Source organism: Lissotriton vulgaris, chromosome 1_1 (assembly GCF_964263255.1).
Source record: "Lissotriton vulgaris chromosome 1_1, aLisVul1.2, whole genome shotgun sequence".
Lineage (NCBI taxonomy): Eukaryota > Metazoa > Chordata > Amphibia > Caudata > Salamandridae > Lissotriton > Lissotriton vulgaris.
In genome coordinates this window covers 1,634,812,258-1,634,832,195 of record NC_141685.1, presented here as the reverse complement: position 1 = coordinate 1,634,832,195, position 19,938 = coordinate 1,634,812,258, and the positions used below count along the sequence as shown (strand labels likewise).

The following is a 19,938-nucleotide window of genomic DNA, read 5'->3' as shown; positions in this document are numbered from 1 at the left end:
GTTTGGAGCTAGGGGGTCATAGAAGTGGGTGGCCGATAAAGGTGCCCAGTTCTGCATAGTTCTGTTTGAGCTGCTGTCATTATAAGTAGCATAATTGTTTGCTGATCTTTCTCAGAATGGAGATGTTACCTGCGCACCTGTGACATGCCCACCTGTTAGTTGTCATCACCCTGCCACCTCACCTGGAGAGTGTTGCCCCGTGTGCACCGGAAGATGCAATTACAATGGGCAACCCTATGAGAATGGAGAAGCCTTCCCATCTCCCGTGGACAAATGTGCAAAGTGTACCTGTCTGGTGAGTGTGAAGAGGAGTGAGGGGAGGGCAATGAGAATTGACCTTGGTTCTTTTGCACTTACCGTTATGGAAAAGGCAATTATGGCATAAAGAATGGCATTCTTTTCTTAATAGAAAAATTCTGAAAAACTTACATTGGAAAGTGGTGCAATGTATTTGACAATAACTAATGGCTGCCAGTGCCAGCAAATGAGCAGAGACTATATTTTAGCTTTTGATTGTTGCAAATATTGTTCCACCACAAGAAGTAGGTTAGTATCAGATCAAACTAGTTGAGTCTAAGAGTCAGTTTTGTGGAAACTCAATGAGGGCAGAGTTAAGAAAGATTAATTTGTTCTCAGTAGCTTTACAATATAACTTCTATTCTCAGGTAGTGGATGACCACTAACTTCAAATTTTTCACTTTTTAAATGTCAAATGATATAAGGACTCAAGCTGAATTAAGTCAGTATTAAACAGATTTCCAGTTCTTCACATATACACAGACATATGTGTCAATATAACATTGTACTGTAAAATGTTGCAGAGGAACTTGAAAGGAGGACGGAAAGGAGTGCAATTGTTAGAACACAGGTGCTATGTAATGGATCAAGAATGTTCCTCTACCTAAAAAAATTCTGACACCTTACGTGCAACAGATGCTCAGATACTTTTGCATACTCGCAGGATACCGAACCCAGACCAAAGAAGTTAACATGTCCCAATCAGACTCCCTTACTCAGCCGATGATGAACGTAGACCAGTCACCACCACGCCCTTACTCCTCAACATCTCAGCCTTGACTAATCCTGTAGAGCCATATTTCAGATCTGCAGATGCAGTCTAATCACAAAGTAATAGACCTATTTGTAGGAACCAGCCTCTCCAGCACATTTTGCATTAAAACCATTATTGCAACCATATTCATCCTCAATAAAAACAAATTTACCTTCCAATCTAACAACTCTCATGGGTTTTCTAGAGTTTAACTATCAATTTAGATTTTTCCCTTTCCCTTCTCTCTCTGTACACTCTACAACCATGAGAACGACTTTTTAATATTTTATACATTAGCTTGAGTCACTTAGCCCACAACATGATTTGCCAAACCTTATCCCATACTGCAGTCACGCCCATAATACATGGTTGCACATCCAAATGTAAGATTATAGAAACTGGTAAGAAATGCTTGTTGTGTTCATTTAAAAATCTAGCCATCCCCTAAGAGACTTATTGCTTCCCATTGTAAGCAATTTCATTTTCTTTGCAGCTAACACTACCAGTAGAAACACACTTAAGGTACCTAGTAGAGTCATTTTGTATCAAAATGGCTGATAATCAATGGCAAAACTCCCTTTTTTTATTGTTCACTCTGGGAAAGTTTATTTGCACACATGTCTCATCAAACTAAACCAGTCCATAGCACTTCACTTTTGACATTTACCCTTTCTTACAGAACCAGTTGATATCACACGTTAACATCTGCCCTTATAAAATGTAATCCACTGTCTTCAATCCAAAGTCTAAAAGAAAGTCCATAGTGTTATGCTTTTATCATGGGCGTGCATAGTCTTACAATAATTTTATTGATGTTTAGGACAAGAACTGAGGGCTTACTATTAAATATAAATTTGAAATGAGTACCCTGAAAATACAGCCAGAAATCCTTAACAGCCTGCATAAATGAAGTGTGTCACAAGGTCAAGACAGCGCAGAGGCAATTAGCCTTTTTGGTGGATTTGTATTAGTAGCAAAGACAAGACAGTCCTTCTTGATGACTTTTGTGGAAGAGTTAGGATTGTTGATTCTTGGAGGAAGCAAGATGGTGCCTGTGTGATTCCCTGCCTGCGCAACGGGTTCTTTCGGCCGTCAGCTATGCGGCCTGACCAGGTGTTACTGCCTTGCTGGGATCGGTCAACGCTGCTGCTGTGTGTGCTTTGGTGGACTCTTTCGATCACGAAGAGCTCCGCATTTTCAAAAAGACGCAAGAACCCAGAGGAGATCGTCAAGTTTGAGACTCAGCGTTGGAACGTTGAGAAGCCTGACAAACTTGGGACACGGCGCTGGAGGGAAACATTGTATCACGTGGAGCCTCCCTTTCTACTCTGTTGAAGGTTGGATCGAGCAGCGGTACTCCCTGCGGGGCTGGAGCGACCCGCTTGCCTGTTTGGTCTTTTCGCTGCCTGGCTGCTTTCTCTGGCACTTGCAATACTTGCTGATCTCCAGACTGGTGAGTTAAGCATGTCTTCTCGCGGGGTCCAGGGGGTAAAAGGAAAGACTCCAGCTAACCCCAGTTTTGGTACCTCAACTGCAACGCTTGACTCTTTGGATGCAGACGTAAACCCTAAAAGCCAGCGAGTGACTGTGGACCCTACAAAAATATCAAATAAACCTGCTGGTGGTGGGGCCTCAAAAGATGGGGGCTACTCTCAACCGTCAGTTGCTAAACTATTATCTGTCACGGGGGTTGCGATCAACGCAGGTCCTGCCAATGGGGGAAGACTTTCAAACAATGGCGATGGCGATGGCAGGATTGAAAATGACTCAATAGAAACAGTTTTGTCTAGCTCAGCCAAACTTCCTGAGGTGCAGATTGAGCTTCAACCTATCCCTCCTTTATCTGGCTTACTCGGCTTGGAGCCCGGTTTAACAACCCAAAACCAAGGGCCTCATAAAGACACCTTTCATTTTAATTCGGACGTCCCTGCTCTCCCTGCAGAGACTGACCCGCTGACCGGCGTTGACTCCTGCTTGTTTCTAATCCCCCAAGACCCTCAGGTTCATGCTGTTTGGGGCCCCTCGTCCTCCGATGCCATGGACGCAAAAGGTACTATTGTTTGTGCTAGTGCTCAATGGCCACCAAATCCTGGCTGTCCATATCCCCCTGGAGAGCACTTTTTTTGTCTCAAACGGCTCAAATTCTCCGCCCAAATTAAGCTCCTTTTCTTCCAGTGACTGCGACCTCTCTGAATATAATTTCAGTAATGCCTCTAAAGGGAGAAGCACGGTTGAAAAACAGAAGCACCGGGGGGCGAAAAGTTGGGGTAAGAAGATGGATAAGAGAGATCAGCTCAAATGGGACTACTCTAGGTCTCACCTCTCTTTTTCTTCCAATGGCGAACCTGCAAAAATGGCCTGTGCCCTACAAGATCAAACTGCAGAACCTTCTTTGGCTGCTACACTGTCTTCAATTAAACAATTTCAGGAAGAAGCCAGGGTAGACAGCCAGCAGGCTAAATGTGCTGTTAAAAAATTACAGGGGGGTCTTTGTAACCTTTTCTGACATTTGTGAAAGAGTGACCATGGTGAAAGGCCAAACTGAATGCCTTGAATCGGAGGTCGTAATACTCAAGAACCAATGCTCCTCTCAGGGGGATCAAATGATGGACGTCATGTGGAAATTGGAAGAATATGAAAATAGGCAACGCCGAAATAACCTCTGCCTTCTTGGGATTCCGGAGGGAGTGAGGAGGAAGATCCTCGGTGCTACATCATAAATCTTCTCAGGGGACCTTTCCCGAACTGACCGAGTGGTGTTGGGAACATGAAATCCAACGAGCTCACCGCTTCCCTTTTACACTAAATAAGCAGTCTATTAATTCTAATGAAGCCACAAGTCCTCAAGCCTTCTTGGTTTTTTTCGGGAGCTTTGTATTAAGACAGCTCATTTTTGATCAAGCTCAACGGTACTCGCAGAAAAGTTTTTAGGGGGTATCTTTCTTCGCCAAACCAGACTTTTGCCATACAACTGTGGAACGAAGATGGCGTCTTCGCCAGTTAATCGCCCCATTTCAACAACTGGGAGCACAGGTCTTCCTCATGAATCCTGCTAAACTGAAGGTCATACTGATTGGCGCCTCACGAGTTTTTACTTCAGAAATTAAGGCTCAATAGTTTCTCAATTGGAATTATAGCCAGAAAAATGCCAAGCTAATACTATTCTCGGTTAAGTATGGTTCTAGCTAACCTGTGACTAGATAGTTTTGCTCTCTATTTAGCATTCCTTGTATCTTTTGCTTGTTATCTTCTTCTCTTTTTTGATAGCTCTGGTTCTCTCCTTTGGGGGTGGTTTGGTCCAGGCTATAGTGACTAACAAGCCCCCTTTGGGCTTTTTTTAGCTAAAATTTGTAATGGCCTGACATCTTAGTACAGGTCGCAAGCTAAACATAGGCTTTTCTAACACGGCAAGGGACAGGCGGCGGGGTGTTACAATAGGTATCCATCATTCAGGGTCTTCCTGATTGCTTATTTTTTGGGGGGGAGGGGTTGGAGGTTAGAGTAGGGCTGGAAGGAGGGTGGGTGTCCAGGGGTGGACGGCTGAATTCAAAGTAGCTGCTTTTGCTTTTTTGCTGTGCTCAATGTTTAATGTATACGAACAGTTAAGTTTCAAAAGTATATCCAGATTGTCTTTAAGTCTGATACGGGCTATGTTTCTGCGCAGTTTGGGCAGACTTCAGTGTGTCTGATGTGCTTCATTTATGCTGACTTTATGACTCATGGATTCAATAGGGATCCCAGACGCGCATTATTTGTATCTTGCACACACTTACCTACAGCGTTTCATTATGGGGCTTTTTTTTCTTTAAAATCTAGTTGAATCCTACAAATTTTCTTTGAATATTTGTGGGTTAAACAACTCTTGAAAAAGGCAGAGGGTAGCATAGAGTTTACAGTTGATGGGGGCCAACATTGTGTGCCTTCAAGAGACACACATAGAAGGCTCTTAGTTGCATCTTTTAAACACTTTGGGATACAAAGGTATTGGGGGTACATCGCAAGAAACTTGAACAATTGCTTACCTCAATCTACCCGAGTCAAATCTGACCCCAAGGAAGATGGGCATTTGCAGAATGCCGTATAACCCCACCTTTTCCTTCACCCTCTGCTCTATATATGGGAATTCTTTGCATAACCCTAGCGTTCTAGATTGTTTTTCGGCAGAATTGGCCCATTGGCCCCTCCCGGTCATCTTATCCGGGGATTTTAATATTAATCTACCCTGCAACTGCCGGTCAAATTCACAAGTTCGGCTGACTACTCGCAAACCTAAAGTGCTTCAAGCCCTTAAAAATCTTATGCATATTCACGGGCTCGTTGATACCTGGTCTTATTTAAATCCTATTCTGCCAGGCTACACATTTTTTTCCTCACCTCACCAGTCTTTTGCCTGCTTGGACTTTTTTCTGGGTTCCTCTGTAATTTATAATAGTGAAATGTATTTACTTCCCCGCATTTTTTCAAACCATAATCCCTTAGCCTTCAATATTTAGGGTCTGATTACTCGCAAGGAAATATCATCCTGGAGTTTTGAGAGGGCACTCCTGCTAGATGAAAGTTATCAGACTCATATGAAGCAGTGGATACAGTCCTTCCTTGATATCAACCTAGACTCAGCTCCCGTTATGGTAGTTTGGGACACACTAAAAGCCTGTGCTCGGGCCGAAACCTTACAATTTTCATTGAGGAAAACCCGTCAGGAGATGGCACAGCTGATGGAGCTACATGCAAAATTAGCTAAAAAAGAAGAAAACCTCATTTTGGCTGTTCAAGCGAAGGGGGAGATGGATACGGCTCAACTGGCAGTGGCGGCTGCCAGAGCTGAGATCTGCTCAATTCTGGCCAAGAAAGCCGCTTCCAAGTGGGCTGCTACACAAGAAAAAGCATATGAGGGTAGCGAATGGATCTGCCATCAGTTCGCAATGAGAACGAGACAACAGACCACCTCTGATGAAATTAAACAAATTAGGACTTCCTCAGGGGTTATGACTAGCAATCCGGAAGAAATTCCCACAGCCTTTTGCAAATTCTTTCAGGGTTTATACTCAGAGGAAACTGCGATAGCTCAACCAGATGAGCAATCTGAGCTCAACCACTACCTGGACCCAATTGTGCTGTCATCCCTCAGTAGAGACGAGTGGGAGCAACTTGAGGCTCCTCTCTCCTGGAATGAAATTGCCAAGGCCCTGTCCAATCTACGCGACGGGAAAGCTGCCGGGCCTGACTGTATCCCTGTTGAATTTTCAAAAGTTTTTCTTCCCCAAATCAAAGATATTTTCAGTGCTGTAGTGACGCAAATCTTTTATGGTGCCACTCCTCCTCAATGCTGGTCTATAGCCAAGATTATTGTCTTTCCCAAGAAGGCAAATCGCCAATAGAAATGGGCTTGTATTCTTGGTCAGAATTGAAAGTCTTGTGTCCAGGTGGCAGCATGGGTTTATTCCAGCCAAAGGCACTAATGAGCATATTCGGAGGGTTATCACTCTGCTTGACACTTTACAGGTTTCAGGGGACTCGATGGCTAGATGCTGAAAAAGCATTTGATCGGATCTCCTGGAATTTTCTCTGGGGTGTCATGCAGAAAATGAATTTTGGGCCTAATGCCATCCAGGCAATTCAAGCACCATACCTTACCCCTTTGGCGAGTGTGTCTATTAACGGGAATCTAACAGAACAAATAAAAATCTCGCAAGGGACCCGACAAGGCTGCCCCTGCTCCCCATTACTCTTTGCTATGTACATCGATCCACTTATTAAAAAACTTGTGGGAAACAAGGGTAGACACGCAGTGAGTAGATTTGGCCTAGTAACTAAAATCATGGCCTACGCTGATGATTTGGCTTTGGTTATACCCTATCCTGAGAAAGCTATTCCTGAAATCGAGGCCAATGCCCACTTCTTTAGTTCTGTATCAGGATATAAACTAAATAAAAGGAAAACGCAAATTGTTATCAACAAAAGAATCACCTGGAACGATGGAAGAGTAGTGGCCAAAGCTAAATATTTTGGCATAAACATCTTGGCTGATACCGATCTGATAGTCGGACAGAATATGGACCCTCTTGTCTCAGAGACAAAGAAAGCCTTGAGCGGTTTAAACAACTTACATCTTTCCATCGTTAGTCGCTGTAATGTGCTAAAAAAAATGTTTTCCCCACAATTCTCAACTTGTTTAGAGCCATACCTTTAGAGTTTAACAAAGCAACACTCTTAACATTTGACAGGTTATTTTCTCAGTTTGTGTGGGCATTCTCCCAACCTAGGAGGGGATACAAGTTCCTGTCCTTACCTTGGGAAAGAAGGGGTGTGCGTTACCCAATTTAAGAATGTACTATTGGGCTACTGTGTTACAATCATGTCCTATACTAGTGCAAGACTCTCCCCCAACCATAGCAATAGGTCTACCCTCACCTTTCGAACTTTTGCTCGGTCCTGACGCCTGGGGATGCTTGTGGCGGCAGTTAGAATTTAGATATTACAGGAGGGTCAAACTCAGACCCTGTTGAGGGTATACAAGGTTTTCACTGCCGTTGGCAAGAATTTAGGTATTGGCAGATTTAATAATATTCCTATCAGGAATAATCACAACCTACCGGATATTTGTAGACCATCGTACTTACAAACCTGGATTGATCAAGGGTGTTAAGAAACTAGATGACCTTTGTTCACCTCAGGAGGTTCTTCCTTTTGAAGAACTTCAATCTATCTACAATCTTGACAATAGTGACTTTTTTTATTATCCTGCTATTAAGTCCTTTTTTCTTTGGAAGACTGGGTGGCCCTCAGGCTTCGCTAACTGCGAATTAATTGGGAAACTTGTGGGACTATACCTCAACACATTGGAATTATTTACAATTTTCTCAATAGTTTAATGCCCGATGTTCTGTCTATAGTCTCAACTAAGTGGGAACAAAAACAGAATATTTATAACAATGCTTTTAGCGCTTAAAACCTCCCAAGATAATTTGCTGTCTGCTAGTCTTCAGGCGCAATTTTATAAAACCTGTTTTTTTTTATATTTCACTCCCTTTAGGATAGCGAAATGCAGGACTGGGAAAGGTACACACTGTCCGCGCTGTGCAGAGTTTGGCGCTGACTCAATCCACATGTTCGCTACATGTGATAAACTGGGTCCCTCATTACATAAAATTCAATCCTTCCCTTGTCAAGTGCTACTCACAAATGTACTTCTGATGCCCTCCATTGTCTTACTTGGCATACAGAGCTCAATAGACAGAAAGAATGGGGGGGCCTTAATATTCGTCGCCATGGCCACCTCCAGGCTGTGCATTGCAACAGCCTGACTGGACCCTGATCCCCCACTGTTCGCGCATTGACTTGCTCGGTTTTACTCAATCTTTTCTCTTGAAAAATCAATCTATTCCACAAAGGGTCACCGGGCAAGGGAAAAGGGTTAATCATCTGGGAGCCTCTTACTTGTTGGTTAAACCGGTCAAACCCCAAAGCAATCGAAGATAGTGCTTAAAGATTGTCTCTATCCAAATTAGGAAACCTTTTTACTTGAATGTGTCACTCCATCTTTTTAGCTGAATTATTGCACTGGTCACTTTGTCCATCGCTTCCTGCTACATTGTTTAATATATAATCTGCTGTGGCGCTTTCCCTCTTATGGATGTACTGTTGCACTGGTCACCTTAGCTTATGCTCCAAGCTATAACTATCAATTTGTATCCCTGTTGTGGCGCTCTCAGTCCGATGAAGTGTTGGTGCACTGGTCATTTTATCATGTGATTTTAGCCAATGTGATGACATTTTTTCTACCTAATTGCTCTGAGAAGCATTTTATATTGTATTTGGATACCTTGGACTTTGACACTTCTGCTCTAACATGATTTATATGACTAGGCTTTGGATGATCTGACACTCTTTGTAAAATCTAAGCCGGGGGGAGGGTTAGGGGGGTTGCTACACATTGTATTTTTCATTTCCTATGTTATGTATTCTGTGTTCACTGCATATTAAAATAAATAAATAAATAAAGGATTGTTGGTTGATCTCTCTGAGCTGCTAACCTCTTATGTACCAGATCCGTGACATTTTTCTCATGGTCTTGAGTCTTCCTGGTTTGTAGGATGTAGTATTTTAGACATTTACATCTTAAACCCTTGACTGTTAGAGGCAATGACATAATCTTTTCTGTCTCAACCACTGAGCTTATAACTAGTACCCTAACTGTATCTCCACTGGTGACCTTTACATCTTCCCTTGCCACCATTCTTCTGTAATCCTAGATCTACCCCTTTGGGAAGAAAACAATAATGCAGTGTTTGTCCGGGTGCCAGTGTTATGGTCTTTTACTGAGATTTCTGTAGCCGTACATTGCTGTTAAGATGACATTGCAGAGCTGTCAGAATTTGGACAACTTCATGCCCCAGTCTCTGGAATTCGATCATTGACCCGAGTCTGATTTCTGATTGTTATGTTAGATCATCATGGGATTCTTTGATTGTTGAGTTGATTTAATTAGTAGCTGTTGTAGGATTTTAGACTTAGGATGATCTAGGACATTATCATGCTTTATGGAGTGGACAAGTAAATTCATATTCCTAACTTCTTTACAAGAGCATGTAAGGCTATGCCAGACTTCAATAAGCAGAACTGTTTAATTGAATCAATAATGCTATGTAGTTAGGACAACCTGGGAAAATGAAAAAAGATAGTAGTGATCATCATTATTAGTGCATTCCTTTTTTTACTGAAATGCTTCATTCACCAAGCATATTTGGAAGTGCATTTGAAGCTACAAAATGCTTTCTCACACGCAGAAAGATGTAACGCAGAATGAATTAAGGCATACAAATCTTGTAAAGCACAAACAGCTACGCCAAGGAACGTCCCCATGCTAGAGATAATGCAAGCTAAACAAATGGAAGACTAATCAAGACAAAAAACCTAGGTTTACCGTTTTTTCGGACATCATAATGGTAGGTGCCATACGCTGGTCAACTGGGAGAAGGTACCAGTGTTTGGCGGGTAGGAAGGAAGAGGAACGCCTACCTGTTCTTGCATGCCAAAACGTAAGTACTGTGAGCAATTTAATTTTTGAAGATCTTAAAACTATCACCGGACTGTACAAATGCACCATCCTTCAAAACTATGACCTTTTCAGTTAATGCTCTGTAAGTGGTCTTAAAAAGAACCTTCTTATGAATGAGGAGCCACTATAAGGCCGTCGAGGTGACTCTGAACCAAAAGGTGGTTTGTTCGTTTTAAGACTAAGCAAGGCACAGCATTCTGTTCTGTCTGTAGTTGTTGAATGACATATTTCAGGAGCCCTAGGTAAAGTGAGTTGCCATAATCCTTATCCAACCTAGATGTGTTCCCTGCCTCGATGATGGGTTTCCAACAAACCACAGGTAGAAAATCACGAACCTTTCTAAGGGTTTTCAAAAGAACAAAGCAGGATGAGCTAACTGCCATAATCTTAGGTGTAAAAGGCAAGCCTTGATCAAAGAGAATTCTAAAGTTTCTGGTTTTGGTTGAAGGAATAGAAGCCTGACCTAAATCCAAAGGCCACAATGAATGGGACCAAATGGAGTCAGGGGTTCTAAAAAACAGAATCTCGGTTTTAGTTAAATTAAATTGCAGACAGCTCTTGGTCATCCATTTATTAACCGATGATAAGCAATCTTTAAAGAGCGCCTGTGAGTAAGCGACTTGCTTAGATCTATGTAAAGGGAGCTGTGTATTTTCTGCGTAGGATACAATTGAGAAACCAAAGAATTGCACAATATGGGTCAAAGGTGTTTAGTACACATTATGCAGGGCCAGGCTACGTCAAGAACCCGGACGGACTCCCTGTTTAAGATGGAAAGTAGTGAAGCATAGAAAAGTTGGGTTCACCTGACTGTCAAAATACGGCTGTAAAAAAAAGTGCTATGGACTGATTAGCAGCCTGATGTATCTAATTCTCTTGTTTCATCATTTTCCAGAATGAAGTGGTGACATGCCTTCGTAATCCATGTGCTCAGCAGTGCACCCATCCTGTCCCCTCCTCCTTTTGCTGCCCCACCTGTGACAGCTGCTTCTTCCAGGGGCAGGAATATGCCAATCGCCAGACCTTTACTTCACCATCTGATGCCTGCCAGCGCTGCAGCTGCCTCAGTGGCAATGTGCTGTGCACCACTCTGGTGTGCCCACAGACCACATGTGCCAGTCCCATTACCAGACGAGGCCAGTGTTGCGCAGAATGCCAAGGTAAGTAATTTTCATGTGAAACTCCTTTAATAACTGTTCACAGGTACATGTAGTATTGATTAACACATCAGGGGCAGTATAATGGAAAGTGTCCCAGGGGCACAATGGGCATATGTGCCCACTTTGCGCGTCCCCTGGAGCACGTTGATATTACAGAAAGGGCCACAGATGCTTGTGCAATCCTTTCTGTAATACTATCAGAGGGATTTTGTCTCTGCGCCCACACCATATTATAGACGGGGCACGAGGCAAAGAAGCAGTCAGGAGGGGCACTGTCAGTGTGCCACCTAAAAGGTGTTGCACAGTCAGTGCGCCCCCTGATAGCAGCCCTCTGGAGGGGGAAAGAGGATCCCCCAGACATCTCCTTGCAGCGGGTGCAGTCACTCCTAATCCCCCTTAAAAGTGCAGGTGGGTTGCTGATTTCACAGTGAAACACGAGCAGCTGCTTTAAAGCCGCTCCGTATTTCACTTGAATGCGCTGCCTTCAGTGCAGCACGACTGATCGGCTGCCGTGGGGGAAGTGCATTAAATATAACATGGAGCACTCTCCTTGTTTGCACAGGGTGCACCTTTGAAAAGTGTGCCTGGCCCAAACAAAGAAGAAGCAGTATTCTGTAATATGGGCCTAGAGGCCGGATTATGGAAAATGCCCCGGGGGCACAACGAGTATATGCACTTGCCTGTGTGCCCTTAGGGCACTCTGGTTTTACAGAAAGTGCCGCAGACACTTGTGCGGCCCTTTCTGTAATACAGAGCGTTGGTGCACATATAGCACCAGCGCTATCACCAGAGGGTGTTCCCATGCAAATGAGGGAATAGCTTTACTTCTGCGCTCGGCTGTATTTTGAATGCAGGCGCTGAGGCACAGCAGCTGTCAGGAGTCGTACTGAGAGTGCACTACCTAAAACGTGGTGTACTGTCAGTGCGCCCCCTGATGGCAGCCCTTTGGGAGTGGGGAAATGGGGTCCTATTGACTCCCCAGACATCCCCTTGCAGGCAGGTGCAGTCACTCACTGCACCTACCTGCAAGGGGATCCCTGCCCCCTCTTAAAAATGCAGGCGGGTTGCTGCCTGTACAGCGAAACACAGAGCATCTGCTTCAAAGCTGTTTCATTTTTCACTTGAATGTGCCACCCTGGGGGCAGCATGACTTCATGCCTTCCCTGGGGGCAGCGCATTCAATGTAATAGGGCGTACTTTCCCTTTTTGCACCCAACGCACCTGTTTTAAGGTGCACCGAGGCGTACACAGGGAAAGTGCGCCCTATAGGGCTCCAGGAGTTACATGCCTTCCTTGCTCAGCCCATTATATCACAGTACTACCTGTCTACCAGTTAAATAGTCTCAGATGTTGAACATTCAGTAAGCATTCATTCTGAGCAATGAGCAGACAAGCACACAGCAAACCCATCCCACTCATATGCCACCCACACTTATTAGGATTCTGTGAACACCTGAGAATGATGAGTTATGTACTGTGAACCTCTTCTAGATTCACATCCTTTGCATTATTCTGCCATCTTGTGCTTGTGTCTGTAAACATTATGAAGAGGTAGAACTTTTCACTTTAGGCATCAGTGATCGGAGGAGACTGTGAATTTGAGTGTAAGACCACAGTACCCCAGGGTGTAACCTCTATTTTCAGACTCTTTTTTTCTGTCGATTGAAAGCAAAAAATCTTGCTGCGAGTATTGAGTTGAAGTATAATGGAGAACACTGGTGATAGGACACTTGATGGTGAGGCATGTGCACAAACAGAGGAGATAACACTGAATTAAACCCAGAGGAGATTTGACCATTAGTAGGTCAGAGAATGTGCTTTCCGGGGGTTTTGTTTATCTTGGAGGCCTTTTGATACCTTCACTTTAGGGGCCATCGAAAAAAAAACTTTTACATTTTGCTCTAAGAGCCACAGAAAATTTGCTGGATGGTCATAGGAAATGCAATCACTGCCTACCAAAGGACCATACATTTGAGATCTGTGATTTTTTAAAACAAGTACTCTAAAAATAAGTGAATAATGCTGGGCACATCATTCTATGTCCCACCCTGAAGAACAAAGTTTAGCCAAATAAGGCCTGTCTGATGGAGACGGCTCTAACTCTTTAGAGTATATAAGTTGAAAATCAAATGCAGACATCCACCACAGATGGAGATACCATGAAAAACATACTTCTGGTGCTGATAAAGCTGAATCTAACTGCCTCATGGACATAAGACTTCAGAACCAAAAGGGTCAGAGAACACGTCAAAAACAACACGTCAAAAACAACACCGTCGACATTGAGGTCAACAATGACTGAAAAGCATACACACTCAACACGTGGCTCAAAGCAAAAAAAACATGCCGATCTGTTGAAAAAGCCTAAAACACCTGCTTGGCCTTGAAAAAGGATTTAGCCTGGAGGAAAGATAAAGTCCACAACCCTGCAATAGAAGATGTCCAGAAACAAAAACCTAGGCTTGAAGGCAAAATGACAGACCTTCTGCCAATAAAGAAAGAATTCATCTCCATAATGGCTTCTTCCAAAATGCCAAGGAAGACAGGACATTTCTTCAGTTGTTAAATCCTGTTTGTTTCAACTGCATTCGCTGAAACCTGTCCTTTATCTTTTTCCATCCCCTCACAAGGTCTACATTTTGAATGCTTTTGTGTCACTTTGCATAGATTACTGTAACTGTTTATCTTGACCATCCAGCAGTTTCGATTCAGACGTTATATGTAATCCGAAACTATGCTGAAAGACCAGCACTAAGCCTTTATGATAGGAATGAAATCGGTCTGGCCCTGCCTTCACTGCATTGGTTGCCAGTGACAAAGCATATATTCTTCAAATCAATGTGTTGGATGTATACAGCCATCTTTACTCCTGATCAATCCCTTTTACTCCACAGGTTTTGGTGGTACTCTTACAGTGGTACTTTGAGGTCCAGAAACACCTTATTTCTGAAAAATCCAAATTTTAATTTAAAGACTGGTTGGCTTGGCCTTTACCACTGCAGTAGCTTTAAAATGGAACTCTATGCTACTGCACCTACTCAAGGAGTCTGACCTGTTTAAATTCAAGCATCTATTGAAAACTTTGCTGTTTCCAGCCCGCTATAAGTTGGGGTGTCGGTTAGCCACCGCTATGTAAAGCATGTCTGTTTAGTTATGTTGATTGAGTTTGTGTTTTTTAGCATCAGGATTGTAGGAAGCTCGTAGAGTGTACCAAAATGAGGTGCACTGTGCAGAGAGTCCAGTCACTAGTGTACAAGGGCTTTCTTTAACAATCCCAAGGTGCTCTATATGTGGTAGTGTGGTCGATCCACCTTAAGCTTATCAGAGAGGAGTGCTGGACATTTGTTGCACACACACTGTCAATAAAAGAGACACACACTCAATATGGGAATCTGACACCAATTTAGAAAAATAACATAGATTTTTATATTAATTTAGAAATCAAGATCTACAAAATTAGGTAAGTACTTTTTGAATTAGCGATTTTCAGAAATACAGATAATAGAGCTGTTTGATTTGAGGAAAGAGCCTTGAATGTGGTAATGTTATCCTACAGCAGAAACATATACTGCCTATGGGCACTTGCAATCAAGTTACAGGGTTGTTCTTCTGGGCTTTAGGTAAGTACAGACCAAAGTCATTAAACCATCAGCAGTTTTACAACCCGACCAGTTGGGCTTCATGCCGCAAGAGCCACTCGCCACAATATTCGGAGAGTACATAATGCTATGGCAGTGGCCCCGGCTCTCGGCCGGCCAGCCGCTGTGCTCCTCGCCGATATTGACAAAGCATTCGACTCACTGAGCTTGGTGTATCTCTTTCAATTGCTCGAAGGCGATCAACTTTGGGCTGCACTTCCTGGCGTAAATACGCCTTTTATACACCGACCTGACGGCGTCTGTACGTATTGCGGGTATCGCTCCTGCTCCTTCCAGAGAGGTACCCGACAGGGCCGCCCCTTGTCCCCATTATTGTTTGCCCTTGCAATTGAGCCCTCAGTGGCATGGGTCAGAAGTGACCCTGTACTCCGGAGTTTTCACTGGTCACAGTCGAGATCTGACCACATTGCGTTATACGCGGACGATGTCCTCTTTTTCATAACGGATCTCTGGTATTCTGGGCCTCGCATATTGAAAATCCTCGGAGTGTTGGGAGGAACTATGGGCTTACACACAAATCCTGCCCAATATATACTATTCCCGGTGTGTGGGCACCAGGGCCATGATACATGGGCATCACAACTCTCCGGGGCAAAGATGGTTTCAAATATCTCAGCATTTTCCTATCCCCGTGCCCAAAAGTCTCCTGGTTGCATAATATCACCCCACTGTTACCAAGCCTCAATGGCGAAACAGCAGTTTGGTCTTCTCTCCCTATACAGGCGCTCATCTTCAAAACTTCCCATACCCTATCCCACGCTCCTGGTTCGCACAAGTTGCCGCCATACATATAAATTCTCCAAGGATGGCGGTGCAGTTAGCGTTGCTCCCTGCACCTGTGCGCAATCTACATACTGTGGAGGGATTGCAGCTGCGGACATTTACTCATATTATGAAGCCTCTCACATCCTCATGGTGAATGAATGGTGGTATAACTCCCCCACGGATCTGGCATATTCGATAGAGCACGCGGCAATGGAGGGGGTTCCCCTCCTTCAATTATTATACAGTACAGCACGCATGGAGTTCATGCCGCCGGCTGGTAGAGTTGTGATACAGCTGTGGTCGGTTAAAATCCGACAGATGGGCTGTAATGGGAAACTCACACAGAAAACTCCCCTATGGCAGGGTACATACCTCCACTCAGTAGCCTCCCTAAATGGGTTTCGGGGGCGGGACCTTGTGGGGATCTCGACCCTCGGGCATGTGTTACGGGGAACCACATTGAAATCCTTTCAACAACTACAGACTTACTTCGACCTCCATGGGACACAACTTTCTTCAACTTCGACATGCACTCACCCCCTGATTCGCACATTGTAGACCCTCCTGGAATTTCATGTCCTGGAAGGCCGCCTGCTGATGGGGGATCTTGGCCTCCACCAGATCAGGCAAATATATTAGACTCTGATGACCCACACACCAACTGCCCTCGACAAGACACGACTTGCGTGGCAGGCCGACATCCCAGACCTGACTGATGACGACTGGGCAGAACCCATCGCCAGCCCAAGGGGTTTGGTCTTGACGCGCTATCGCCTAATACAGTTCAAATACCTCCACCAGGGTAATATTATACCCAGACTCGACTGGGTATAATACGAATGGGAGTTATTCAGTCCCCTACATGTCTGAGATGTGACCGGGAGGAGGGGACCTTTCTGCACACGGTATGGAGCTGCACGGCGTTGCAACCCTTTTGGCGCAGGATTCCATCCTGCCTGAAAGAGGTGCTGTCATGGGAGCTCCCACTTGACCCCCGACTCGTCCTCTTACATAGCACTGACGACATTGGGGGGAATCGGTACAAGCAGCACTTATTGTTTCTGGCTCTTACCATCGTCAAGAGGGTCATAGTGCAACTATGGAAGGCAACATCTCCCCTGACCTTGGATAAAGGGAAGGCTGAGTTAGACAGATGTATGGGCGTTCAGATAGCCATTTTCCTTGCCTGGGGATGCCCTGCAAAATACTGGAAGATTTGGACCCAATGGGAGACATATTGAGGAATCGAACTTCCCCCCCTGCCGGATACGGACCCCTGAGTGGCCCTCTTTGATCTTTGTCACTCATCACCCTCTACTTCACCTTGACCGGGCAATGCAGCCCTGTTTGCATGTGAACATTGATGCCGCTATGCCGTATGTACTAGTATGGAGATCAAAAACTGTCTGCATATTGTTTTTATTGTTTCACCTGCATGTTTGGCAGGTATTGATTAATGGTAGAAGTGTGGTTATTTGTGCGAACATCATCCTTTCTCTCCTACAGGTCATTGTGGGGCTCTCCTCTTGAAGAAAATTCAAGAAAATTTGTTGTTTAAAAAAAAACAGCAGCAGTTTTGTTTTACCTGCTCTGGTGTGTCTGGGTTAGGAGGTGCTGGTTGCAAGGGTAGCTTCGGACCGTACCGCTGAAGTATATGGAGAAAACCTGTAACAGAAAAAGGCAGTGGGGGCATCAGGGCAAGCCTGTTGAAACCCAAAGGGGGGCACAGTACTTGAGAGTTTCTAGGGCAAGGGTATATCGTTTGTAGGCTTGGAGTTGGTCGGTGGGGCTTTGGTGCAGAGGACTTTTGTCTGGTGGGTCACTTGCGTTGGAGGCTGTCACTTGGTATGTTAACCTGTTGATGGGGACAAAGCAGGACAGCAGGGTCACTCTTGATGATGGCCTCTCTGGTGCTGACATCTCATGTTGGTAGGTGGGTCTTGGCAGCGTTGGTGTCCGGACTGCAAACTGAACAAGCCTTGGTTGCTGCAAGGGGTCCGGTCCCCCCAAGTATTGGTGCAAGGTGGCTCCTGAGGATCCTGGTGTCTCTAAACTTGGTAGGGTGAATGATGTGACCTTATGGGGCATGGTGACCTCCTCCAGCCTAGCCACTGTGTCAGTGGACTGGGTGGTCAGCAGACCAGGGAACCAAATGTTGCAGTCAGTGCCTGCAGGCTGCAGTGAAGTGGCTCCTCCACTTCAAGTGAGATGCTGGCTGGTTGGTGGAGTGCTGGCAGTCCTCTGAGACTTTTTGCAGGATGCACAGTTGCAGGACAAGTCTTTTCATTACAACTGTCGAGACAGGAACCAACAGGCAGGGTGTGGCGCCAAGTCCATAGTTTCTGTTTTTGTCTGCTCTTTTTTGTCCTTCTTCTTCTTCTTTAGTCAGGTGAAACTCAGTTTCTGGTGTCAGGGGGCCACCTATTTACTGAATTTAGGGGTGTTACGGGATTGAGGTGTAGAAGCCAATGGGCTAGTTACCCGTGGGGTCATTACACCCCCTATATGACCACTTCCTATAGGGAGAAGGCATAGCCCTGTCACAGAGTTCCTAATTCAACCAAAAAACAAGATGGTGGAATCCTTCTTTCGTGGAGCACATCAGGCAGCCCACCTTAAGGTGTGACTAGCCCGGTATTGCAATACGCCTACTCGCATAGCTAATTTCCCTTTCTGTCCTGTGCCAAATGGGCCTCAGGGCAGGGGGGAAGCCAGGGTCACATAGCAAAGGCGGCGGGACTTTGAAGCCCCTAACCTTGATATGCTAAATCATTAGCCGTCCTGCAGGAGGAGGTGTAAACACATTTCTGGCCTCAGAGAGCGTGGACTCTCACCTGCAGGGTGCCAGAAGCATGTCTATGGGGGCAGGCTGGATGAAACCAGTCAGCAAGCACATTAGAGGACTAGTTTTCAGGGGGCACCTCTAAGGTGCCCACTGGGTGCATCTCAAGTATTCAACTTTCTGCTTTCTTCCAGATGCCAAAGACACCAGCAAAGGTAAGACTCAACCATACTTGATGGCAGGAGGGCTATTAAGTCGTTTGTACAAGCTACAAATGAGTTCAGAAAGACTCAACAGAGTTTTTGGGCGCATGCAGCTCAATCAAACTACCAGCCAGTATAACAGGCTCTCATAGCCAAATGGATTGTACATACAATTTAAATATGGTATGCCTGCAGGTAAAACACTGGAATTCAAGCCTCTGGCACTGTCAATGAAAAGTAGAGCAACCCTAGCATATGAGGGAAACATTTCTCTGGAGGTCATCTACACAAATCAACAAGATCCTTCACAAACACTTTTTACCAAATACTTATTGTGTAAATAATCATACAAGGAGGGAAGCACAGGTGTGTCATTCAGTTTAACACACACTTAACTATCAAAGGAAGGATACCGCTACACCATCCATCATTGCAAAGAATATGAATGAAGAGTATCATGCTACATAAGGAACTACTTGTAGCAGTAGTTTTGCATCTTTTAGATTCACAAGCAATCCTTGCACTTCCTTGAAGAAGTGGAGGGGACTGTGGAAACTAAGTTGACTCTTCAAGAGATTAAAACATAACACAGGCAAAAGAATCTGAAAATGGAGGTGATACACTCAGGCATTGTGCTTGTTGAGTGAAAGTCATCGACTATGGCCAATACCCATGCAAACATTTCTACTTATTCAGAATATTTCTGGTCTTAACCTCTAGGTAGTGCAATTATGCAAAGCATATGAGTCTTTAAGTGTGTAGCCTGCATAATTATTGCTACAGGTGTCTAGTTTTATGTACACAAAGCATAAGCATAAAGCTATGATGCATAGAATTAGTTATTGTGAATTTAGCCCCACTGCCAATAAATTGAGATTTTGTGTTTTCGATTTAAATCTCTGGATCTGCAAAATGGGTGATCCCCATGGGAAATATACATACGTAAAATTATTTAGAGGGGAACTTCATTGCACTTGCTTGTAAAAAGACAGAGTGTGTTTTATTTTTGTGAGATGTGTATCTTATTTACAACTTACCCTGTTTGTTAATCCAGTTTAGGTTGCTGGATTGGAAGGGCAGGGCCCCAACAGATTTTATTTTAGTGTCCAGGGCAATGCGCTGGGAAGTTGGGTTAAACATCTTTTCTTCTGAAAATCGGTGTTTTTGCATGTCATGCTAAAGAAAGAGTATTTAATATCAAGACAAACATAATCCATTTAGTTTAAAGCCTTTGACCAAAGTAAAGTTGCCATTGGGTAT

The 19,938-nt window shown here is 44.3% G+C and overlaps 1 protein-coding gene across 1 annotated transcript in view; it reads left to right on the top strand.

Annotated features, from left to right (window-relative positions):
• Positions 1-19,938, top strand: part of KCP (kielin cysteine rich BMP regulator) — a 694,272-nt gene that overhangs the window by 462,607 nt on the left and 211,727 nt on the right. The window contains exons 41-42 of the mRNA XM_086918865.1: positions 116-295; positions 11,005-11,269. Of these exons, the coding sequence (XP_086774991.1) occupies positions 116-295; positions 11,005-11,269 (445 nt within the window). The remainder of the gene's footprint in view (positions 1-115; positions 296-11,004; positions 11,270-19,938) is intronic.